The sequence below is a fragment of the Anarhichas minor genome, unplaced genomic scaffold (genome assembly GCF_050575085.1).
Source record: "Anarhichas minor isolate MPS153535 unplaced genomic scaffold, ASM5057508v1 ptg000017l, whole genome shotgun sequence".
Taxonomy (NCBI): Eukaryota; Metazoa; Chordata; class Actinopteri; order Perciformes; family Anarhichadidae; genus Anarhichas; species Anarhichas minor.
Window position 1 is genome coordinate 11,023,289 of NW_027466463.1, and position 26,140 is coordinate 11,049,428.

The 26,140-nt window shown below is 45.3% G+C and overlaps 1 protein-coding gene across 4 annotated transcripts; it reads left to right on the forward strand.

Moving 5' to 3' along the window:
• Nucleotides 1-598: 598 nt before the first annotated feature.
• Nucleotides 599-25,569, forward strand: rab11fip3 (RAB11 family interacting protein 3 (class II)). Of its 4 annotated transcripts, XM_076093560.1 has the most exons (15): nucleotides 599-1,482; nucleotides 1,655-3,376; nucleotides 8,855-8,948; nucleotides 11,564-11,640; nucleotides 13,793-13,965; nucleotides 16,504-16,704; nucleotides 18,646-18,783; nucleotides 19,778-19,813; nucleotides 19,920-20,013; nucleotides 20,169-20,413; nucleotides 20,643-20,724; nucleotides 20,816-20,953; nucleotides 21,129-21,284; nucleotides 21,368-21,508; nucleotides 21,603-25,569. In XM_076093560.1, exons 2-15 carry the CDS (start codon nucleotides 1,757-1,759, stop codon nucleotides 21,714-21,716), a joined length of 3,309 nt encoding a protein of 1,102 aa, XP_075949675.1. In that variant the 5' UTR covers nucleotides 599-1,482; nucleotides 1,655-1,756; the 3' UTR covers nucleotides 21,717-25,569. The 4 variants fall into 4 exon arrangements, with proteins under 4 accessions (XP_075949675.1, XP_075949674.1, XP_075949676.1 ...); XM_076093559.1 differs by having other exon boundaries at nucleotides 599-3,376; XM_076093561.1 differs by lacking the exon at nucleotides 18,646-18,783 and having other exon boundaries at nucleotides 599-3,376.
• Nucleotides 25,570-26,140: the final 571 nt, after the last annotated feature.

Genomic DNA, 26,140 nt, shown 5'->3' on the forward strand with positions numbered 1-26,140 from the left:
ACAATTGTGTCTGAGGCTTAGATTGTACCTGTAGAGAGGAGACGACTGTTAGTAATGCAAATCCAGTCGATTTAATTAGTGGTTCCCCACCTACCTAGAGGTTAGGACCCCACATCTGAGGGTTTTTTTCCTTTTCTTGCGACTTATACTAATGTTGATTTATGTTCTGAAGGATTAAATGAGATGCAGCATGCAAACCTGAAGAGAGAGAGAAAAACAACCCTCTGCAGGTCAGATGGGGGCGCCAAAACATTCAAATTGCAACCACTCAACAGTCACTATTTCATCAAAATAATAAATATCTGTCCACTTGAGCTCTCCAACTATTTCATATTGGTTCATGTGTTGTATAATAGTTACGCTTAAAGAAACGGTCCCTTTGCAAACATCTACTGCTGTGATGTCATTGAGCAGTTGAGCGCTCCTCTATATCAGACCCTGAACTGTAACCTGTGTGAAGGGCTGCTTACTTAAAACATGTCTACATGAGTGCAGGACACTGTTTTGAAACCAACACCAACACTAGGACCGCTCGATAGCCGATCTGAAGCCCGATACTGCGGGGTGTTTTGTACGCTTGCGTGAAACGTCAGCGCTGTGTATGCGGCTGGAGGAGGAGGAGGAGGATGGGACGCTGCTGATGCTGATGCGAGAGCTTTCTGTAATGAACATAGGTGGACTGACGGCCAAATGATGGAGCTTTTTGCTCGTATTTCATCCCCCTTTTTCTTTCACCACTGGCTTTCGAGGAGGGACGCTGGGACTGAAGTGTTTGTGAGACGAGGACGCTAGAAGAATCTGCAGAGGTTTCGTCTCGTCACTCGTGTGGCCTGTCTGCTGGCGGACACACAGGTGGATTGTCGCTTTGAAAACGGCTTCAAAATGAAGACATAACCGTGGACTATCGCGGAGGCGACAGTGTCCGTAGTTGCGTTTTAAACGGCGGGATAGCGTGGCTGCTCTTCGGTTACGTTCAGCGGGAAGGGGTACGAGCCGGACTGGCTCGCGCGTTAAGCTAGCTAATAGGCTAATTTCGCTAGCTTAGTCAGCTAGCAGCGTCTCTGGGCCAATGGCACGGAAGAAGTGGGATGCTCGAAGGAGGAGTTAACGCTGGTTGCTATCATGCGTTCGGTGGGAGGTTATTACTGTTCGTGTCGTTATGAGAGATTTAACATTATAGCTCGAGGTTTATTTAGGTTCCAGGTCTGCCCGCATCGTTTCCTCGGCAAATTAGCTTGCGCTGGATAAGAATCGGATAATCGGCTAAGAAAGCTAATGTTGACATACACTGGCGACTTAACGCGTTAACTTATTTGTCAAATTGGCTCACGAGAAGAGATGCTGTCAGTGGTTTTCTGAGACTTTATCGCGGTGATTTGTCAGCTTCCAGACCGAGGTGAAGCATGTTGACGTTGGATGTTCTGAAGCTGAACCATTTGGCATCAACCAGACGTGGATCTGAGGACAGAGCTGAGGCACATAGTAGGTCAACACACGTCAGCGAGGCTAAGACATTACAATGGATTTTGAGTTTCCGTTACATTGTTGCCAAGATGTGGATGACAGCTACTGGAGTTAAAACAACAAATAGTATTTGTTAATCCGTTGCCTGACTGTTTTCTAAACCCTACCTAACGTTGATCAATGCTTGCAGGATGCCGTTTAACAACATGGCATTAAAGTGTAAGAGCTGGATCTCGACGACAGCAGTGAGATAGTACACCAGCTTTGTGTAAAGTGGATCACAGAAGTATAAATGGAAGCGACCGTCCTGTCTGGCCCTTTGGGGCTCACACAGTGGGAGTCAGAACATGCGTTTCCTCTCGGATTTCACCCACTGGATTCAGACAATGGAGGTGAGCTCGGTCAAAACAAGGGTGGCCAGACAGGTTTGGATTTCAGAAACGGCGACCAGGAGCAGACATTCCAACAAAGTGAAGAAGAAGAAAACGTTTACCAGGACAAGCCGGTAGTAGAGCTGGACGACCTAATAAATATCTCTGATCTTTCCTGTGGAGGTTTGCAGTTTGAGGGAGATCAGTCCAATACTCCCAACGCTCCTCTCCGTGGTACTTCTCACATAGAGTCCTTCACAGAAAAGCCACCTGATGAGCTGAGTGACTGCACTTTGTCGTGGCTATTTTCTCCCAAACTCACTGATGTGGTTGGAAAAAGCTCTGCCCGTGAGGAGGGCCCTCTGGAGACCCTCAGTAGTCAGGCTGAGCTAATGGGGCTCAGTGTGCCAGCCTCTCCGTCGGACATTACCAACACAGGGGATCCATTACTGTTGGTGGACCTCCTCTCGAATGGACTCTCTTGTCTCCCCCCAGACTCCTCGGGTGAGTCGAACCCACAGGGTGTCAGTGAGGAGCTGGTAGACCTGTCACAAGAGGAGGAGGAGGAGGAGGAGGAGGCAGGGAGGGAGACTTTGTCACTTGAAACCAGAGACACAGGTTTATTCCCTGATCAAGTGACTGATCTGCCTCCAACCTGGAGCTCTACCCAGCCAGGTTTACCTGAGAACTGCCTCCCACCCAACAAAGTCCACACACTGCTGGAGCTCTGCGAAGGATCTGTGCCTTTGTTGGACCTGGAGGTTCCAGATTGTGACGGCAGTCTGAGCCTGCGTCCCGACAGTCCTCCCGCTGTTATCTGCACAGGTGTGCCGTTAGATTTATCAGCAGAGGAGTCGGAGGTGGATCACGCGGGAGCGACTGTAAATAGAAGTGTGACTTCAGAGCGACAAGGTGAGAATGACTCATTTGCTCTGCGTCTGTCAGCCGAACCTTCATCAGCTGAACCTCCATCGCTGACGGTGCCTCTGGCTGAAGATGTCTTCGTCCAGGGTGATTCCACCACTGAGACCTGCTCTGTGGAGAATGAGTCTGCGGATTTGATGGAGGACAATATTTGTTCTGAGGCCCAAAATCAAGGGAATGAGGCAATGGCGTTGGACCCGTGCTCGACCGCGGACGAGGTCCACGACGAGGAAACTTGGGACTTGAAACCCCGGCCGGGTGTCCAGAATGGAGGCGTTCCCGATCCAGCAACCGAACAGAGGGAAGAGGAGAGGTTGCCGGACGGGAACCGGCTCGAAGGAGCAGATTGTCACGAAGTGGCTTCTTTTGATTTCTCTGTTTCGGATTTACACACGTCTTCTTCTGAGGCCGGATGGACTAGTGAGCAAACTGTGGAGACCATTTCTCTCTCTAAGATGGTGGTACATGACTCACTGCCAATGGTCTCGGCTGTGGATACGAGGGAGGAAGACGTCTCCCCGCTGAAAGCTGTGTTCGACGCTTTAGACCAGGACGGAGACGGCTTCGTCCGTATCGAGGAGTTCATGGAGTTTGCTGCCGCCTACGGGGCCGATCAGGTGAGATGCCTTATTTTTCTGTTGATGTCCTTGTTTTTGAGCTTGCAGCAGCAGCAGCCTCTGGGTAATGCATGCTGAGTGACGCTCTGTGTAAAACCATATAAATGGTTTATAATAGATTTTTCTGCTGAACCTCAGAGAGAGAGAGAGAGAGCTTCTTGCAAAAAAAGCCTGCTTAATTCAATGAACTGAAATCTGTCTGTCACTTTGCTATCAGCATTGCAAGTCGGTTAGGATCTTAATCTATTTGCAAGTCACTATTTTTAAAAGTAAAGTGAGTCAATGTGGTACAATCAATGTGATAGATTTGGCTAATACCCGTGCGTATTGTTAAAACCATGCCTGGATTAGTCGGTCAGCTATATTTGGTGAGTGTCCAAGAGTCAGGATTTGGGTTATCATCCAGATAAATCTGTCAAGCATATTGGCTGTAATGAATTCTGTCCGGCCCGGCACTCCTCCATATGTCAAAAAAAAAAAAAAAATAAATAAACCTCAGTGTCTCATTTGCATATTTGGGGATAATCTCTGGAGAAGTCCCTCCACCCACATGACCCTCGCCCATGTGTTGCTCACGGCCCTTTAGTGAAAGGGTTAGGGAAGAGAGGCTGTTTGCTGCATTAGAGTTTGTCGTTATTTAATCTATGTAAAGGTATTAACTAAACTCTATTACCCAGCTCCTTTGAGGCTCAGGTGTTGGTCTAGTCTTCAACCGGAAATGTTAAATTCACAATATACACATTTGACACGTGTCTCACGTGCCCCGGAGTAACAATGACGTCAGTTTCTTTTCCTGTCAGACCTGCCCGTCTGTATCTATTTGTTTACAAGAATCTGACTGAGCTTCAGCAAGTGATCACACCATTTGCAAATAACGGTAAAATGCAAACAATGATGCAACCTAACCGGTAGCTGCAACACACAGAACTGTCCTGATGAACATGTATGAGATATCTTCTTTTAAACTCATTTATTGATCTCTATTTCTTCATGAAGATAAGATACTTGCAGTATGTGTGCCTGTGTTGATTTTAGACGGGAGGGGGGGGCAACATGTTTAATTAAAGAATATATTAACCAGCTCAATTACAACTCTTTTTGAGGTACTTTGAGCAAGGCCTTTGGGTGATGATGCTTAGTTGTTGGTACTACACACACACACACAGAGTGTGACGCTGGCTCGCTAACCCTTTTTAATCCCGTCCCTCCCGGTTCAAAGCGCCCCTGGTGCCCCTGACCCGTCCCGTGTCTAGCCGTAGGTATCTGTGGCTCCCCAAGCGGGGGAATTGTGAAGGATTAAGAGTAAAATGTATTTCCCTGAGTCAGAGGGAGTCCATGGTCTGGGTGCCAATCCACCAATTAACTGCCCATGACCTTGTTTTAGGGCTAGAGGAGCAGAGCTTTTGTCATGTTAGTGTAATGTAAATCATTTCCACCTGTTGTTTTGCTAGGCAGTGCTAAAGGTGAGACATTTACATGACACGGGGAGATGGTTTTATTCCATGGGTGTGATCCGTTTCTACTGTTCCTCCGTACTGTTTAGATTCCAGCTGTTTAGATTTGTTTATTTGTGCAGATCGATTACCTGTTTCTTTTTTGGCGATCGAATATCTGGAATCAAGAGCAAATTTGTGCTCTTGCAGGGAACTCTTCTCAGATTTCCCTCCTTTCGTGATCAGAGAGAGACATGTTGGCATGTTTTGCCTTTCTCATTTGCAATAAGTGAGCACGCAGGAGACGGATTTATCTTCAGAATTTGTGGAATGTTACATAATGCATGAAACCTTTCCGTGGTTTTGGCATTCGGTAGCTGAACTCAAGGACCAGCGGGAAAGTCGGGTCTGATCTAACAAGGCCGACACGCAGCCAAAGTCAGATTGTTTCTTCTGCCGAGGTAGCCGATGGTTCACTCTTCTCATATCTGCTTGCAGTACATGTGTGCTTCTCATAATTGAATACGCTTTGCCCTCATATGTCCTCGTAGTTCAGTCCTCTGGAGGTAAAAGTGGTTTGAAAAGCCTCCACGCCTGCAGATTAGTGAAATATACTGTGGGCCATGGTGGGAAAACAAGTATCTCAGCCGTGTGGTGGAGAAAACCACAAGGACATAGGTCATAACTCATAAGGACATCCATAAATAACACTTTAAAACAATAAAAAATTAAAATTGCCGGTAGGGATGGAAGCCAAGTGGAAGTTTTGTTAACGGTTACACTCTTACACTTTAGTTGCTATTCCTCTAAAAGAGGAAATTTTGTACGATTTTAGTATCTATATTTACTTTTCCAATAGTGTAGTTGGGGGCTAGGAGCAGGCCTGGCATGTGTATTACTGTGTACCACTTTGCAAATATGCCAGCAACCCGTCACCCTCAGCAGGAAGTTATTCAGGAGGTATTTGCATGTGTGTTCGGCTGGTGCTTGTATGCTAAGCATGCAAATGTTGTCTCCAGAATGATTCCAGGGAACGATAGTGACCAAGTGCATACACACACACACACAGGTACATCATTGTGGTTTGAATATGAGCATCATGTAATGCAGAAATGAAGTCAACTTTTAAACGCATTTCAACAAGTGCTTTCCTGGGACATCTCTCTCAGCAGAACCCTTTTTACACTATTCACAACTATTAGAAGGTTGATTTGAAGCCTTTAGATGTCAAGTCAGTCTTACAGTAAACGTCTGATTTACTGTAGTTTTTATTGTCTTGAAAGACGGACGTCGTCCTCAAACGAGAAATGTCCGGCAGGCATGTGCCAAATCTTCGAATTCAGCGATTGAAAAGATCGTTCTAACCCCGGCTCACTGCTTTCGCTCACTGGTTTTGACCCCAATTCTGCACAAAAGCCATATTGAACCGCATTGTGGTCGTGTCTCTCGTGTCAGTCTACACTCCCAACCTACTTTTGGCCAGCCTCCCTCCCCATCACCCGCTGCTTTTATGTACTGCCCCTCTAATCCACAATGGAATGTCCCCATGGCCTGAAACATCCTCTCTCTTGAGTTCACTTTGTCTGCGTATGTGTGTGCTTTAATGTTTTCATACCCTAAGATCATTCTGCCTTATTCTTCTTCATCTACCGCCAACCCCGCTATAGGCTTACATGACCACTGTTATCGGAGTTTTGTTTTCGGAACTATTGTGAAATCCCCCCCCCCCCTCAGGGAAAGACTCTCACCAAAAGCGTATTCTTCTCCATGGGGTTACGCACAACAGCGGTCTGTGTGGAGGCGGTCAGGCGTGCCCCGCCACTGATTAGACACAAATAGAGGAAACAGAAAAACCACACAGTGCCTTCGCTGCTCCGCTCCGCTGTGGGGCTGACAGAGTTGCCTTTGAGTTTTTTTTATTTTTATTTTTATATCTGCCTTAACAGTGTCTCTCTGGGCTGTAACAATACATAATACAGTATCTATACAACACTGTGATTTTGCATTTTAGGACCATTGTAAAATAGTTTTATTAGTACATTTTTATGCCAGTAAACTCTGTAATTATACAGCATGTTGCGAGACCCAAAACAATGGAGGCAGTCAGACAGCAGGTCAAATGTACATTATAACAATCAAAAACAAGAGACCATAGATTGATAATCCGGTGCAGTTGCAACGCAACAACATTAAGTTAATTAAATATACATGGGGGGGGGGGCAGTTTAACAGCTGTGGAGAGGCCTTTCCAGGGTCTCAGGGGCCACAATACAACTGGATTATAATCCCATTCACCTGTAGTTTTTAGGTTAGACCTAGGAATAGCCAAAAAGGCTTTGCTCACAAGACCTGAGGGACCCGGCACCGCTGAAAAAGCTTAACAACTCTGATGTAGGCCATGGATCACTTCCACATCATATAGTGCTCTGGTTGCCTCGGCTCTGACAGCGGTTCATCCGGCCCGTTAAGTCGTATGTCACTACAGTACACCGCCCTACATACTGCAGACGCAATAACTAATAATAATAATTCACCGCATGTTATAGAAGTTGTCAGAGTCAGGCGCTCATGATTCATCTCTCCGTCGCCTGAGTTTTCATCACCTCACCTAGCAGAGGTGTTTCTGATTCAGCTTCATGGAACAACACTACTTCCTGTGAGCTGCGCTGCTCCGTTGAGGAGCGGAAAACTGAAAGCTGCATTCTGACACCCACCGCTATAACCTCAACCGAACGTCAGAAGTTCAGTTTCACAAGTTAAAACACCCGGTTTCTCCACCAACCCTTCCTTCAGCCGACGGCCGGTAGCAAGCCTACCGCATGGAAAGGTTGAGCATGTCAGAGATGGCAGTTGGATGAGCCCCTGCATCCGCATGCTAAACTTAGCGTTGCAGTGTGAACCCACACTCCTCCTCTCTCTAACTACAGCTGGGCTTGATTCACCAAACCCAGATCATAAGCCCCGGGGTTTGTTGGAGTTTCAGCCTTCTCAGAGTCACAGCTCAGCGTTTCTAAGCAGATCAACTTGTTTTTTATGTGTAACTGATACAAAAAAAGTGTTGAAGACAGAAGCCACACACGCACAGAATGTGAGTCTCGTCTTCACATCGTGTGTGCTCGCTTCCTCGAGGAATAAAGTGAGCTGAAACCACAGAAACCTCGCCCGACATACTCTCAGGCTCCTTCCCAGCTACTGCACGCCTTTAAATTTGACTGTAATAACAGGGTTGGTGTGTAATGCTGGGAGGGAGCCCGAGAGATGACATTTGACTTCATCCATTAATTATGTAAATAGATTGGAATTGCTCGGCGCCATCAATAACCGATACAGACGCATATGTAGTACCCAGGTTAGGTCTTTGGGAGCCAGATAACTAAATGTATGATTACGCTCCGATGTCCTGTAGTTACTGAAGTGCACATCCGCCTGTTGCCATGTGACTGACTGCAGGAATATACAGCGTGTAGGTGAACTATGTAACTCATCTAACAGCTGAGTGCAGCAAAGTGTCTGTGCAGCAAAGGCTGTAGTGCTTCATTTATAAACACATGCATGCCTTTAACTAAATGTGCGTTTAAGATAAGATAATGTAACGTCTAATGTAAGAAGGATTCTACAAGGCGTCGTTCATTTATTACCTAAAAACATGTCCCCGGTGCTAACGAGTTGTCTGTAAAGCTTTCGAGAACATTTGTATTTTGCACACGTTTACATCCTGGTAAACTCACTCTTGCCCTGAATCCAATAAAGCCAGAAAACACTTGATGTCGGCAAAATATGATTTCCTTCAGGAGGTCAGAAGTCGTTTTTTATTGACTTCATGCTCCTGCAATCATAATCTCTGGAGTTCACATAATTCTGCAGTAAAACTGCCGTGTCAGTGAAGTGACCCCAAGAAAGAGTTCTTAGTAGTTTTTAACGTAGCTTACGCTCAGCTCAATGACAAAGCATTGCAGTAAAGTAGTTTCCTTACTGAATTTATGACATCATCCGGAAGCATCTAGGCAGAACTGATGATATTTGAATGTTTCTTTTTGTACTTCAGGTAAAGGATCTGACCAAGTTTTTGGACCCCAGTGGACTGGGAGTGATCAGCTTTGAAGACTTCCACCGCGGAATCTCTGCAATCAGCAATGGAGGTGAGTCCTGAGTCTTAACACACACCTGCCATGTCATGTAGGAAGTGACGTGTGTTGAATCTCGTGTTCCCCTTTTATGGACTCAATTGGCCTGTTAAGACTCTGGGGGGGCTCTACATTTAATGATCTGTGAAACCTACCTACTAAATATCTCCACATCTCTGCGTCCCCCACGGCGCCGAATATTGTCGTCAACACAGTGTGTTCCCATCCATCGCTCAGCTGACGTGAGGGATTTTTAAAAGAAAAGAGGCAGAAGACCGACCCAAATTCTTTCTAACCGGACTCTTTAACCACTTTGCCGCCCTCCTGTTCCACTTTACCAGCCTTAAAAAGAATGCTGTGAGTTGTAAGGACTCATACGCTGTATTTCTCCCCTTCAAATGGAAACATTTTATCAGCCTGTCTTAACTGTTATGTCTCCGGGTCACCTCAGCAGTAAATCTAATCTAATCTAACTCTTTAAATTACTTTCAATGGTGACGTCACCGCGATAGTGCGCCGCTTGCCTCAATCCCCACGGGCCTATTGATTGGAAGCACTCTTTCCCACTCGTTCTGGGTTTGCACGGCTCCGGTTACTCTCGCCATCAATAAGTCATGCACTGGAAAGCATGAGCGACACAGGCACATGGGCTCATTGGCAAGCTCTCAGAGCGGGAGGGTTCGGGGCAGAGAGTCCTATTCTCCTAAATTATTTACCGTCCTCTCTGTTTCACCCGCCGTGTCACGAGTTGTGTTGTAAAGTCAGATTACACAGACCTGCCTGTTTGGGCATATATAAAATGTTGTTTTACATTTTATATATTACAGCGGCTTGTTTGGCTAACTCGCGTATCCTGTAACCATGATGTCATGGGTCATAATCCAGCCGGGGATCATTATGTTCCCGTAACACGCCGTCCTGTCTTTTCCTGCCTCTCGCCTGGCGTAATCAGAAATACGGAGAGTGACTCAGATATGTTTCGCTGGGAGACATTGGTGTGCGAAGAACAGACCTCTACTGTAACGTCCCAGGTCACTCACACCGTGCTGACGGAATTCCACTATGCTCGTTAAAAGGGGGGAGTGCAGCGGAGAGACACTTTTTTTTCTTTTTCTTTGAAGTTTTATTTTAGATTCTGTTCTCCACCACCTCTGCTGTAATCAGCCCCCCCAACCTGCTGTCTAGTTTCAATACAAACTTAATTGCACTCCACCTTCTTTTTAACTTAACTTCTGCGCCACTTGTTACTGGCAGGGATACCTTTTTAATAAAGACAGGCCCGCAGGCCGTGGAAATGCCTTGCCCCCTGTCGTGGCTGTGGCATGTCTGGAACAACAACAGTTGGTCTAGAAAACATCTCAGTCCGCTGATATTTTTGACATTACGCCAACACACTGCAGGTGTGTCGATCAAAACAGAAGCCGGCTTCCCATTCAGTGCGGACTCATTTCACTTAAACAGCCTGCGATGTGTACGAGTCTCGAGGAGCAACGGGGTTGCATAAGACAGGGGGGGGGGCACAGCAGCCCTTTTGGGTGTACTGGCAGCTCCGGAGAACACTGTTTGTGTTCTATTCTCTCAGCAGGGTGCCATTCACAGCTCTGTTTACTAGATACACGAGCCACACTGGCTCCATCTCGTCTGGCTCAGGTTACATCGCAGGTGCTCTCAACAGAAGCCCGTATTGACACATTTGAATTGGATATGGGTGGCTTCTTGTCCTTTTTTATTGTTTTATTTTGCCCATTCACTCATTACATGACATTCTACAGGCCTTGAAATGCGAGTGTGTAAAAGTTACATAATATTTACGGTCACATCTCGCTGAGATTGCTGACTGTGATCGGGCCGTTCGGACTCGCACTCTAAAATGTGCTGATTGCGTACTCGAGCGAACGCATTACAGGCAGAAATATCAGCTCGCCAAAGACAGATATTCACTGTTAAGAGTGGAGTTACATTCATTCCTTTGCAAAACAAAGAGAAATGGAAGACTTTATCTGAAAGAACGTCAGATAAAATGTCCTCATGATTAAGAGTAAACTCATGTGAATGTAGATTAGAGAGGTTGTAATACACACACGCATTGTAATCTATTATTAGATTAGATTAATGTGTGAAAACATTCAGTTGTAATGCAATTATATTACACAGTACATTAGTATTATACTGTATGAGATGTATCATGATTACATTCACAGGCCGGCAGTAGCAGCCACCCGTTTGCCTTCAGATGAAGAGATATGGAGCGGCCTTGGTCCCGTCATAGATCTCAGCAGACATTTAGATGAACGTTTTAACACCGTTAACCAGAGAGCGGGGCGTGAACAAAAGCAATATCCAAGATTGCTGTCTCATTATCATTCTGTGCGCTTCAGAAATAATGCCCAAATAATGAATCAGTGTAACGGTGGATTTGCAGTCTATTAGTAGTAGCATGCTACATTTTTTATCAACTCTGCCGTGACGCCTTCTTTCTCCATTTCTTCGTTTGTTTGCACACGGGCAGAGGTGCTGCTCACGCCGGTCTTGTGTTTGTTGAGCCTCCTTTTTGCTGTTTGACTTTATATCTGTTTGTTCTGCACACATTAAACCCCCCCCCCCCCCCCCTCTCCCTCTCATATGCGCAGGTCCGGAGCCGCAGCTCTACAATGTAAACTACAGTCCAGGCGATGGAGCTGTGGGCTGTCCCGAGGAGTACGACGAGGTGAGGCCCTGCACAGGAGAGCTTAGCCTCTCTCTCTACTGTTGTGTGTATGTGGTCCAGTTGTGCGTTAGGTTCCCATCGGTTGCACACAGCAGCACAGTGTGAAGGTTCACAGGGCTGAACTCCGCGTGCACTCTCACTCTCTTCCCACTGTAATTCACCGAGTGGCTTGCAGAGGCTATCATTACCGCTCTGTGAATGTTCCACAGGCTGAACACGCCGGGGTTTGGCTGACGCTAAACAGCATCTGGCTGGCGAGGCTTTCGAGTATTCTTTGACAAATATTGAATTAGCTGGAATGTGCCCCGAGTTTTTTTTTTTTTTTACATGCGAGTGGACTCGTGTTTTTACAGTTGTGGTCCGCATATCTGGGATTCCTGTTTCCTCCTGTGCGCTGTAACTTGTGTATATTTAACCATCATTGTTGCTGAGCCCCACAAAATTGAAACGTTTCTGCTGTTGTGTGTACTTTGAGCAGTGCAGGGCTACGAGTGTTGTTTTAGTGGTTGTACTCTGCACAGTGTCGGCTCCCTCTCTCGGTATGGGTTAGAAGTGCAGTCCTATGCACCACAGTCATGAGTACAAAGGAGTTCCCTCCGCTTCATGAGTTGATGATTTCATGATTAAATCAGGCATTTGTTAATGTTATGTTTAGTTACATACGATCACTCGATAAACTCCTTTTATGTTTTATTCCAATGTGACAAATTGGACTAAAAAATGGCCACTAACAATGTGTAAGGTCCAGAGGTGTATTAAAGTTTCTTTGCTGTTTACTGGAACTCGTAAGTGGAGTTCTTTGGGGGAAGTTTGTGTTTATGTTTGAGGTAGACGCCACACCTGTGTCCATGGCCTTGTTTTTCCCCTCCGAGTTTCTGGCAGAGGAGGGTTCCTCTCTCTCAATGGCCGTGCTGTTCTAGACCTGTTTGCTTTCAAAACAGGCAAGGTAAGGCTGAGGCCGGGCACGAGAGAAAAGCAACGCCCCGTCCGCCACGCTTTTCCTTTAATAAATATTTTCTTCCGTTGCTAAATTTCACATTTCCATCTCACATTTTGACTCCTAAATAGAACCAAATAACAAGCGTAATCGTCAACAGTAATGCAGGTTCTGCACTGACAGATGTTACTCTTCTATTGGCTCACAGTCGGACACAGACAGTTCTAACTTGAGAGCGCTGGTTGATTGAGCATTACAGCTGACTTCTGCTACTCTTTGGACTTTGTCTCTGTCTCCTCCCCTCTGTCCACCCAGCGGAGCTGAACGAAGTGTCACAGTAGTTTCCCTTTTTTTTTTTTTTTTCAAATGTACTGTGTTGGAGTGAAGGTGAGCAGGCATTTGTAGTGATTAGCTCTCACGGCAGGCTGGCCTCCCTGTCGCTGTGAGAATGGTTCTGGGCCCTGCTTCTCCTCTCGACGCTGCATTTATAATGGTACGTTGTGCTTTCCAGCAGGACTCACCTGCCTTGCCTTCATGTTGCTTCACAGCTTTGATATCTAATAATGTGTCTCTAGTCGCTGACAGCATTCAGATGTTCTTTTTTTTTTTTTGGCATGTGTGGGTTTTGTGTGGAGCATTTGGTGCTTGTTACTCAGAAAGCCTAAACTAATCTCTTTTAGTTTGAACTCGTTGCTTAGAGGTGTCGATGCAGCAGGTTTTTCACTTGGAACAGCCATCTGAATCACAGCAGACTGTCTCTGAAGCCTGTTTGTGCTCTGCGATTTGTTTGGTAGTTGGCGTCAGGAACTACTGGCTCTATAAATATTCAAAATAGACCCTCTTTGAAATGGCTTGGGTTTTTTTTTCACACTGTTTGATCAACCTGTAAGTGTGATCGCTGCCTTATTTGTTTCACATAATTGCAAATAATCCTGGTTTGAAATGACACCTTATGACTTTTTAGAGCCAGAAATAATCATTACAATGATGGTAACAGCTTGATGGGCACTACTTGTATTGCTTTACTGGAGCAAAGTTTTCTAGAGCCATGTTATTCTTTTCATCAGATAATACAGTATGTAACACTCTCTTTGTGTTCATGCCCTGTGGTCACCTCCGATGAATTATTCAGATCGGTTTTTGCTCACTGCTTGATGGGCAAACTGTAACGTGTTTGTTCTTCGATCTGTTTTTTTTTTTTTTTTGTTCCGGCAGCAAAACGAGGTGACGGACAGCGCGTACCTGGGCTCGGAGAGCACCTACAGTGAGTGTGAGACCTTCACCGATGAGGACACGGGGGCCCTCGTACCGCCCGAGATGCACGAGGACGTGGAGACGGACAGCGGCATCGAGGCCACGCTGCACGACCCTGAAGACGGCGGAAATAGGTCGGTCTGAATATCACAATGTTTGGCCCAATAATGCTCATATTTCCTGGATTCATATCAGTCGATTTCTCTTGTGTTCATGGGTTTATAATTAATATAATTAACTTTGTGCACTGGAAAGTACCCAGTTATCCAAGTCCCCATCAAGACCAGCACTGCCCACTCAAAGCAGTCAAAATAGAAAAGGCTATTTGCTCTTTCCTGACTACTGCTGCATTCTGAATCTCCTGCAAATGGGCTGATGTGATTTCTTTTGAACTTACGAATGAAGCCGTAAACGCCGACTTCAGTGGCCTCCGTGTTTTCTTCCATACGTCAGCGTGTGACGTCGTTGTTATTGTCTTTCGTGCACGTAAACGGCAAAAAAAAAAAAAAAAAGAAATCTGATCTGAGCAATGAATCCGAATTGACCGCTCAGGCTTGCAATGTGAACGTAGTCTTATTTGCGTCAGATGCGTTGGAGATTCTCTTGTTGTTAAAGACGGGTAGTTGCTGCAGATGAGGTCTTTATGCCTGTGCGTGCATGTTCTCGTTGATAAAGCACTCGGGGCCAACACAAGGGAGGAAGTGCAGAGAGAACCGAGGCCTTATCTGCTGACGCTGTGACCCGTCTGTCCGGCTCGGTGACTGCTTGGAGCGGTCTGCCTGACGGGGATGTGTTTGGACTTCCTATTCCATGATTGAGCCTTGAATTCCAGGAAGTGTTGAGTTAGCTCTTTTTTTTCACCTTTTTATTTTTTTTTCCTGTGACATGGGCTCATCTCATTCTCTCCCCTCCACTTGCCCACTGCTGACGGGAACAACAACACTCTTATGATTTATATTCTGTTCACCAGAAGAGTATCAGCTTCTATGAAACATATGGGCATGTTCTTCATGCCCGAACCTTTTAAGGGGTTTTCCAAGTCTCAAACTAATGTGCTACTCACAGAGATTCCATGTTGACTGAGTAAATGCAACAAAAAGGTCAATGTGTGAACTGTGATTTTGCCGTGTGTTAGCCCTGCTACCTTTAGCCTTATTAAGGGTCGGAGTAAATGCACTGGACTGGGGATTAAGAATGTAACAGGATTAGCCTCCCCCACCCTCCCCTGTCTTACCCGTGTCCCCACACACATTTGGCCCTCGGACGGTCAGCAGGACTGTCTGTCGGCCGTCGCTTAGCCTCAAATCTGATTAACCCACTCGCAGTCCAGCCTTTCTGGTGCAGCTCCAGGTTCTTTCGGGTGGCACGGTACGATGCGGCGTCAGTCATGTGGCACTGACAGGCAGCTCGTTAGAACCGCAGACGTTGCCCGTTTTCAAAAGCAGACCCCCTTTTTGTTTTTCTCCCCGCTGGAGAGTTGTGTTTTTTTTTTGTTTTAAATCGGTGTACCCTGTGAAACTTCAGGATTCCACTCTGGTTGTCCGGTGTTGTGACTCCAGTTGCTCCGCGGCTTTCACGCCAGGGCAGTGGAGGGCGTTCAAAGATGCGTTCGCTGTCGTCGCCGTCCCTCTGCGTGAGGGACCTCAATATGGGGCCACGTAGTAAGAGCCTGAGTAAAGGGTAAGTGACTATTGGTTGTTTATTTAACGTTGCGGCAGCTCAAACTGCATTGTTGTCTGCTTAAAAGGAGACGTTTGCAGCCTGACCGCTTCTTTTTTTTTTGTTTTTATGTGTAACAGTTTTAGGTTTTCACTCTGTAAATCAAGGTGATGCTTTAGCTTTAAAGTTGGACAGATGAATGTCATTTGTCTTGTAAACAAGCAGAATGGGGTTCTGCCATTGTGTGCTGAGAAGGCAAGCTTTTCTGCTGATTCGGACGTCCTCGTCCTGTGTGTGCCTCAGACATCGAGCACATCCTGTTGGACAGCAGGAAAGGCCGGCTTTCCAGCTTTCCTGTAAAATGAGCATCAAAGACTTTATTTACAGAATCTTCACAGCAGCGACTTCCAGATCCAGCCTGTAGAGGTTTTCTTTCAGTTGTATTAAAATAACCAACCAGTTATGAAAGTCATAGTCGCAGCACTTTCTGTCAGCGCAGTGAAGAACATGTTTTACGCTTGACCCTCTTTAAGCTACCACCATGTTCCTCTCACATGTGCCCCATCGTGGTTCAGCGTTGCCAGCGAGGCACAAAGCATTTAGTTTCAGCCAAAGCAGACGTTTGGGATTAATGTGAATTAACAGATTACCTTTTGAAGACAAGCGATCGTCCAACTTGTCCAGTTGCGCTCTTCGTGGGGGGGGGAGATTCATTGTACGTGTTTTGGGATTTTACAGCAGGCTCTAGTCATTTCCAGGCTTCTGGGTCCAAAACACCAACAACTTGTGATCCAGTATTGCAGACAAGGTCCCATAGCATTTTCTTTGAATGTCAAAAAGGCCTCGTTTGGTTTGGCTGACATTGTGGTTTTGTTGCTGTTTATACCCAGTCAGACCTCCATTTTTATCCGGTCTAAACACATTTCCCTCTATTTCTGGCTCGGACCGTAACTACTCTGTTGTTGTATACACACGCACACACTCACACTAATCCATTCTTATGTGCCCTTCAGGTTTTCCCTGAACTCTGAGCTACATGACCACTCGCTGGTGACGGTCATCGGCGGAGAGGAGGAGCACTTTGAGGACTTCGGGGAAAGTAACACCTCGGAGTTGCTGCTGGAGAGCGGCGTGGAGGGGACCGAGGGGGGGGGCGACTCCTCTCTCGTGGAGCCGCCTGAGCAGATCAATGGCTCCTCCCTGCTCTCTCCCAGGTATGAGGACCTCTGACAAAGACAACGTTTACACTTTTCACACGTTGAACTCGAATGTTGCATGAAGTCATATCGCCTGAAGATTATTTAAACGATGTGGATGTCATTATAACTTTCTTTTTTATCAACCCCTCCTGATAAGAGGTGTGACAGTGATACATTCCCAGCTGTGCTGTCCAGGTTCTAATGCCCTTATTTACGTTCTTCGGAGAGAATGTTTCTCTTTCGACAAAGACACCGAGGTCGAACGATGATAAGAGCTATCTGGAGACGTCCTTCCCGCCCCTTATCTGCCTCCTTTTCTGGCGAAGGGCGAACATTAATGAAGTGTATACAAAGTTCACTGCGTCAGTCTTACTCTCACTGTTGCAACGCTTATTAGAAATGTGGATAATTGGGCTAAATACAAATTTACAAAATGTACAAATTTCCCCCTGGGGATGAATAAAGTATCTATCTATCTATCTATCTATCTATCTATCTATCTATCTATCTATCTATCTATCTATCTATCTATCTATCTATCTATCTATCTATCTATCTATCTATCTATCTATCTATCTATCTATCTATCTATCTATCTATCTATCTAAATCCTGCTCTAAAAGTGTGCCTCCTTTTAATTTGCCCTTGTGAGATCCCGAGTAGTCTGAGTAAATGTTATGTAAGTTAAGTCTTAATGGAGGCGCCTGTTGCCAAGCCTTCTGGGACGGACAGACGGAGTATATAACAAGCTTTGCATCTGGCCTGCAGTCGTACAGACGCAGGTAGACTTTAACAGTGGGACAAATTACATATGCATAACACACGTCTCTCTGTGGTACTACTCATTTGTTTTGTAGCCTTTTCCCAGTCATCTTTGTCCTCCCTCCTCCTCCTCCTCCTCTCTGTTTTCATCAGAGACTAAAAGCCGGATAATGCGTAATTCCCACTCGGGTGATATTTCTGTGATTTGCCAGGAAGCTGTTAACAACTAACTGCCCTGTTATTGTAGCTCATTGACAATAGGGAAATAAGAGGTTACTGTAACAACCTTACTGTTAGAAATGCTTTGCAATCTGGATTCATCAAAGTGAACAAAGGATGTACAAAATACAAATATGGGTTGATTATGAATCCTCGAAATTAAGTCAGTGAATTACATGCAGTATGTGAGAGATTACATGTCATACAAGTTGGTGGTGGTTGGGCCCAAAAAAACAAAATCATACCCAAAAAACATATTACCGCATCCCACAAACTTCACCCACTCGGACCGAATGCGTCACCGTGTTTTTGAGCAAATCGTGCTCATCGTTGGCTCATGTAGCAGTGCTGCCTACACACACACACGCCCACACATGTATCGATTTACATATCACAGCTCTTTGACTACACACACACACACACACACACACACACACACACACACACACAGCGCTCCAAGCATTACTTTAACAATCGCACCCTTCACGCTGCAAATGGCTCGGTACGACATCGTCACACGACCGTCAAGTGCCACTCGCTCCAAGTCAGCCACGCCCTGTCTCCGCCTACGTAAACAGGAAGCTGTGCCAGAGTGTTGCATAATTCAGACCTGACTCGCTCCCTGACTGAACAATCAGCTGGCAGAGGTGATGTGAGGAGAGTTTTTTTTTTTTTTTTTACTTAATTGCAACCCTAGGCAAAGATGTTGAATAGACAACAATGTTTGGCAGCAGGGAAAGAAAATCTCCTTTTTATGTCTCCTTACGCTGCCCGGAAAACAAATCGAAGCCACACTGCGGTCTCTCTCACGCCTCCCTCCCGCTGTCTTCCTTTACTCTTTCAAACTCTCCTGTGTATTTTCACTAACACCTCCTGCAACCCCCCAGAGGTGTTCCTGTCCCACCTCAGTGCACCCCTTCTTGTCCGTCACTCACCACTTCCTCCTCCTCTTCCTCCCTGTTTTCCTCTTTCCAGTGCACCCGCTCCTCTCCCTGACCGCTTTCAGAGCTTCCTCAGGGAGGAGGCGCTGGACTTTTTCTGTAGCCAGTGTCACAAACAAATAAGTCGTCTGGAGGACCTCTCCACGCGCCTCAATTTCCTAGAGATGACTAGGTAACCCGCCCTTCACAACCCACTCCGACTATAAGCTGTGTGCACGTGCTTGCCGTGCTGATTAGAAACAGTACCATGCATGTTCTCACTGTTGTACTGGCATGGTGTGTGCTACACATTGTACTCTCACACATTCATTATGGTTTATTTTGTGGGTGTGTGTTTTGAGCCCACTGTTCCCAGTCCTCTCTTTGTGTGTGTGAGTTGCAGTGTGTTAATATGGTATTTGGTATTCATTGATTGGAAAAACTCACTGAAGGTATTTCAGTGGCTACCATGCTCCTTCTCATTGTTGCCATCTGTACAAATTATGATTTGTCACTCGTGCATAACAAACATTTTGCTCATCTGACAATAAGCGGATTGTAGAAGTCTGAAATAATAACCCCAGGTATCACAGGTGAGTGGTGTCCAGTGTGTTCTGCTCTCCATGTCATTTTCCCCCATGCTTCATTTGTGTTGTTGCAACATGACCGCCGGTAGTGAAGTAAAGCTCTTCAAAGAAACTGCTTTTATCAGAACAGACTTGCTGATCCAGGATTACTGACCAGTAGCTCTATTACAGAAACTTAGTAATGCGTAAATCCTATTTGATCTGTTCAGCAACTGAATTTGCAATAAGTCGTGATTGTAGAGCTTCAGAATTCACTTTCAGGAATTTAGAAATCTATAAAACTCCTATTTTAGGTTTCATTTAAAGTCTCTGTAATGGGTCAAAACTTATCCTAAATCAGCACTTGTCAGACTCTGCTGCTGTGTTTGTGTTGGATTGTTGTGATGTGTGAATATCTTGTTGCTTTAGTTTCAAAACTCCAGTGATTAGTCAGTGAAGAACCAGCTCAATACGTCCTGTTTCCTGTGGGGCTCCTCTGCCAGCAGAGAGAGGGACGGGGGTTGGATCGGACGAATACCAGGAGATGGTGTCTCTTTCCTTTATCCTTTTTCTCTTCCTGACCATTTTTCCTGTTGTTTTGTCCCCCCCCCCCCAATCCAGTTCTGGCAAGAGGCTGTCCAGCAAGAAAGTAGCAAGGTAAGCCAAACAGCTACTCTGGTTTCAGTACGTTTATATTCCTACTATGATTGTTTTTCAAACGTGAACTGAGAGATTGATGTTTTTGTTTCCTCTACATGTGCAGACATCTCCTCCAGAACAGCTCAATGACTCTGGACACCATGAGCGACTTGACGCGGGACATCCTGGAGCTCGCTGACAACGACATCACAGACAAGGTGAGGGCTCATCTGATCCATCTTTTCCAGTTATCTACACTTGTGAGCTGCCACAGTTGTCACCTGTTAACAGTAGTTGTTAAAGGAAGAAGGAGCATTACAATACATGTGGATGTTTTGCGTTACTAACATTCAGACATGCACTTTTCCCCCAGGTGCTCCTCCTTGAGCGTCGAGTGGCGGAGCTGGAAAAGGAGTCCGAGTCATCCGGGGAGCAGCACACGCGGCTGCGCCAGGAGAACCTTCACCTGGTGCACCGGGCCAACGCCTTGGAGGAGCAGCTGAAGGAGCAGGAGCTCCAGGCTGACGAGCAGCTGCAGCAGGAGACCCGTCGTCACAAGGAGGCCCTGATCAAGCTGGAGCGGGAGAGGGGGCTGGAGCTGGAAAACCTGCAGGCCAGGTGAGCAGAAGAATCTGGATCTTTACAACAGTGTTTGATACCCTGAGAAGTTTGCACTTTTTGTTGTCTCATGCGTTCATTGTGGCTCTACACTGCCACCCTCTGGCACTAACCTGCCACTGAACGTAAGCCGTTTACCTGTGGTACAGCGTCCTTTACTCTCAACAAGCAGTGTCCCCTTTGTGGCTGTAACGTAGGGTTCTGATGCGTATCTGTGTTTGTTTCTCAGGCTGCAGCAGCTGGACGAGGAGAACAGTGAGCTGAGGTCATGCGTTCCTTGTCTTCGAGCAAACATCGAGAGACTAGAGGAGGTGAGAGCAACAATATCCCGTCTGTTGGTTTGTTTTGCCTTTTGTTGTTCCATTTCTTACCAGCCTTTTTTTTTTTTTTTTAACCGTCCAGGAGAAGAGGAAGCTGCAGGATGAGACAGAGGCCATGTCCGACAAGTTGCAGGAGGAGACGGAGTCCCGCAGGAAGATGGCCGACAAGCTGAGCCACGAGCGCCACCAGAGCCAGAAAGAGAAAGAGTGCACTCAGGAGGTGGGACTGGTTTCTCTATGTACAAAATAAACAGTACTCTGCGTTCAAAATATTCCAACACAGCGTAGAGTTTGACAACATCCTTGTCATGTACTAAATGTTCCGGTTTTTGTCCTGCAGCCCTTATGTTATGAGATTCCTAATAACTTAACTGACTTGATTTATTTCGCCGCAGCTCATCGAGGACTTGCGTAAACAGCTCGAGCACCTGCAGCTCTACAAGCTGGAGGCTGAAGCAAAGAGAGGGCGCACACCTGGCGCGGGGCTGCAGGAGTATCAGACACGGACCCGCGAAGCCGAGCTGGAGCAGGAGATCAAGCGACTCAAACAGGTAGCGCGCACATTCCGGAAATGGGCGAATGTTTTAGGATCAGGCCTGTACCGTTCTTTTATGACGTGTTTACAACTCTCCAGGACAACCGCAGCCTGAAAGAGCAGAACGACGAGTTAAACGGCCAGATCATCAACTTGAGCATCCAGGGAGCCAAGAACCTGATGTCGGCCTCCTTCTCCGACTCCCTGGCAGCTGAGATCAACAACGTGTCTCGCGTAGAGGTGGGTTTTAGAAAACGGGAAAGAATCTGTGGAACAAGGGGTTTGTCCCGTGACCCTGTTTTCACTTTTAACCCCACTGTCTCTCTGTTTCTAGTTGATGGAGGCGGTCCACAAACAGGAGGAGATCAACTACAGACTCCAGGACTACATTGACAAGATCATCGTGGCCATCATGGAGTGCAACCCCTCCATCCTGGAGGTCAAATAGACACCATGCTGCAGCCAGATGGCCGCGCACAGTGACACCTCGGGCTGTTAAAAATATCGGAGACTTGGCTAAAATAGAACTACCAGGAGACGATGTGAAAATAATTTTGGTAGGAAAAACAACAACGCACTCAACTCATCCAGCTCTCCCCCCCCCCCCCCCCCCCCCCCACCCCCAAAAAAAGAAGGATTTAACATTTTGAAGAAGTCCATGGCTGTCAGAGAGAATAAGCAATTTTTCAGTTAGACATCCCTCGAGTCTGTGCTTATCTGTGAGTGTATGAGTTAACCCCTTCCTGAACACACTTGGGTTCTGGTGACCTCCATGTATTTGGTTTGAGGGACCCGAGTCTCCCTTGTTGAGTGTGTGAATGTGTTAATGTGTGTAAGAGGTCAGTATCATAACCAGGGGGGAAACATCTTCCTGTCCCAAAAAACAACAACAAAGTGTCAATGTTTGATTGAGCTAAAAAAACAACAACAATCAGACAATTCTACAGCACCGACAGGCCTTAAGTGAAAGGTGATCCCAGTATTCATTGATTCTGCCGTACAGGCTATGTTAACTATGTTAACTATGTGAACTGGGACGGCGGAGGTATGTGGGCTGTGATCTCCTGACCCAGGCTGAATCGTGTTTTACTCAAATGTGAGGAAGCCGTATGAAGCGCTGGGCAGGAGAGTGGAGCGGCAGTTTCCTCTTTTCAATTAGTCTTTAATGTGTTTAAAGCGTGCGGTGCTGCCTACCAGTCCCTCCAACAGTTTGTCCTTTAACCGAGCTCAACTGTTTTTCCAGTGAACCCAAAGTGAGGGACGTTTCTAAGGGGGTGGATGATGAGAAATGCCCGGAGGGTTTCTTTTGTGTGTGTGTGTGTGTGTGTGTGTGTGTGTGTGTGAGAGGTGTTTGACTATTCCGTTTTGTTTATTTTTTTTGCGCAGCGTTAGCTTTGAAGGTTTGAAAAAACAGCTTGGTGACACTAGCGAGTAATATGGAGGAACATGGGTGGTTTATAATGTGTTTCATCTCATTTTGTTTTTGTTTTACAATGAAACAGGGTCCCGGAGCTCAGGTGGGCTGGAAACCTCAAGTGGAAAATAAAATAAAAATACATTTCCCATCACTCCCTGGCAAAAAAACCATCTGACATAACTCGAGCTGATCTCACTGAAGTGTAGACTGGGCGCTCTAACTGACAAAATATAACTTGCTCATACTAACGCTTGAATGAAGCATGAAGGGAAACTGACGAGGGATTCTGGGAATTGTAGTCACGTGTTTTTAAGTGCAGCCCACCTGACTCCAGTGTTCTCTTGCTGAGTGAAAGTAATGGGGAGCAAGCTTATCCAGGTAACCGACCCTTCTTCTTTTTTTTTTTTGCGCTGCACAAGTGATTTATTGTCGGTAAAAAAAATGTTATCGAGACTGAAGAATACTGACATTTGACAAGTTGTATGTGAATAATCAAATGGTTGTACTTTGCACTAAGTTTTGTTTTAATTTCATTATTGTTTTTGAAGGGATCAAATCGAAAAAAATGATAGTTTTGAAGCCCGTCTGAGAGTGACTGGGATTTGTTGCCACTGAAGCACCAGCAGAGTGGGGACTGGTGTGTGGGCGACATCCCACTAGAAGAAGAAAAACGCATCACACTAATTTTTATGTCGTATTGAATTGGAAATATTCAAGAATACTACAAACTACATTCTGCAGCCATGTCTTAAGATGAGTTAAACTTTCAGTTACATATTGTATTATCAGCCATCAGCAGCTCAGACCAGATATATATATATATATATATATATATATATATAACACTGAAGAGAGATGGCTGAATAGTGGCAATAATTGCTCGGCAAGAAAGTGGACATTGGGCAGATGAAACAAATCTGCTCTTGACTTCCTCTGCTGAATCAACATCTGTTTCCTCGAAGATGTTACGGACTGATTTTGGTCTGATACCGCACGGCCATCACTTTTGGACTTTTGGGCGTAAGATACCTAACCAGACGTCTTGACGGATTTCTAGTCGAAGGGTAAATCTTGGGAGGTTGGGTTTTTCGTCCCAACAGCACGGCATTCTGCACCAATATGCGAAGAAGAGATCCTATTTTTCACCCTGTTCACATCTGTGTCACTGCTCTTCTTCACCTGCCACTCCCATGGAAAAATGGCCTTGGATGTAAATGACTTGTACATGTAAAGTTTTTTTCTACACTCATTCTAGATTCTAGGTATTTTTATAGTCGGGAAGAAAAGGAACATTTCTTCTTCTTGTCTTATGCTGAGAGACAGCTGCCTGTATTCTTCTCTTAGCATGTAGCGTGTACAGTATCTTGTTTTTCTCATTTTTATTTTCTCTCTCTTGTTTGAAATCACATGCAGATATTTATTCCTCATTTGCCACAAACGACGACTCACACTCTGTGATCTGTTCTGCTGAATATATCTTTGTACATTGTTTTTTTTTTGAGGGGAGATGAGTTCACGGTGGATTAATCTGTGGGAGGATTATTGACTTGAGAGAAAACGTTTGAAGCATCGTCTTTGGTGACTCGACATTGTTTTTATGTTTTTTTTTTTTGAACAGCTTGAATGTGACCTGCTCAGAGCGGTCGTTTGTTGAGATCGTGGCACTCTTCTTCCACAACGCTGACGTTGCTGTGACCTCCTCAGGGTTGTGATTTTAGACCGATGGCCGAGTCTGCAGTTTCTACTGTTGTCTTCCCAGATGGAGTCAGGTCCCTGCATGAAAACACAGATTTTTATTCTACATCTCTTGATGCAGTCGTTTGACCCACGTTTTGACTGACAAATCATATCCATAGTTTACGTTCGTGAAGTTGTGAGACCTCACAATGTCGACACGCGGTACCTTAAACCTCATATCAACGCTTTGCTGAGTTCATCGTCCTGTCTTTCAGTGTGACAGAAGGTTTGCCCCGACAGATTTAATTCTTCGTTCTTTTGTTTTAATGAATCCTTTTGGCATTACAAACAGGAAATTGGGTGACACTTGAACACAGCAGGCCATACTCCTCTTAATTCGCTCCCTGCTTCATATTTTAGTGCGTTTGGCGACTAACTAGACGGAACAGAACAACTTAGACATTGAGACCACAGAGCTGATAAAACATTCCCTTTTAGCAGAGCTGAAGGTGACTGCACTTTAACCAACAAAATTTCTCCATTTTAACTCCTGCTTTTCAAAATGACCAAAGACGGATGTTGCAAGTTTAACTGGTGATTTTAACTATCGGGGTTCGTGATCTCTCGGTAACTTCCTCCTGTTCATGTAAAGAGTTCGCCCTGAAAGGAAACAGAAACTGTCCTGCTAGTCTCAACACTGTGCCTCTGTGTCTCAAACTTTGCCTCGAAAACTAACCTCACAATGAGCCCCGGGGGAAAGCACTGACCACGTGACTGTCAGTTTATTAAATTATAATTATAAAACAACCTAAACTGTAAATATGAATTGTCATTTTTGTGAACTTTTTCTCTCACTCTCTCTCTCTCTCTCACGCTCACTTCCAGTGTCCAAAGAAGGTTTGCTGAAGGCACAAACATCACTACTGGAGTAGTGCATGGCTTGCCATTATGTGACATGGGAAGATTAAAAAAAAGAGAATATTGTAGAAAAGAGAAATTGTAAAAGTTAAATTTATTCCTATTTTCACAGATAAATGTATAAATTATAACAGTATTGGTTACAGCTGTATATTATTTTTGAAGATCCCCCAAATGATCTAATCCTAATTGTTACTGGGGAACTATAATTTCAGTCATTGTAAAAACAGAACAATTTAAAGGTAAGGCAGTGAAAGTAAGATTAGAAAAATAAATGGAATAAAAATTATCCTGTTTGGTTGCCTCATTTGTTGCAGGTGTTTACATCTCGCTGTGTGTTTGCATTTACTGTATCGATTCTAGCAGCAGAATATCGGTTTGATTTAATTGTAACATGTCCTCACATGTTACTATCTTAGATGGTAAGTCACTATAAATCAAAGGTGATTCTTGTATTACATCGAGCCACAGGTTAGTATTTCAAAGTATTTTAATTTTCAGTTACATATTGACAAAGAATGTATGTATTCCAAACGTAAATATTTCACAAAGTTCAATTTATTCCACTCTCTCAATACCGATTAACTTCTCATCCATGTGCAAGCCCCATACCTCTCTGCATTGAAATCTACCAGCCCCACCTGCAGAGTGTGGGTATGTACTGCATGGGCTCTCAACCACACCGCACTTTTTGTTAACGGTATTAACACAATCTTGTCAATACCAACACCAGTTATCAACACTATATTAACTCCTTCAACTGCCAGAAGACCTGTTGGAAGACTATCTGTCCCCTTATAGTGACCCTGCCAGCTGCTGCTGTGCAATAATACAGATTTATTTTCTACTGTCCGTTTCTG

Coding starts and splice junctions, on each gene's coding strand:
- rab11fip3 (XM_076093559.1), top strand. CDS start 1,757: ATGGAAGCGACCGTCCTGTCTGGCCCTTTGGGGCTCACACAGTGGGAG. Junction 8,949..11,563: donor CTCTGCAATCAGCAATGGAG/GTGAGTCCTGAG, acceptor TCATATGCGCAG/GTCCGGAGCCGCAGCTCTAC. Junction 18,784..19,777: donor AATTTCCTAGAGATGACTAG/GTAACCCGCCCT, acceptor CCCCCAATCCAG/TTCTGGCAAGAGGCTGTCCA.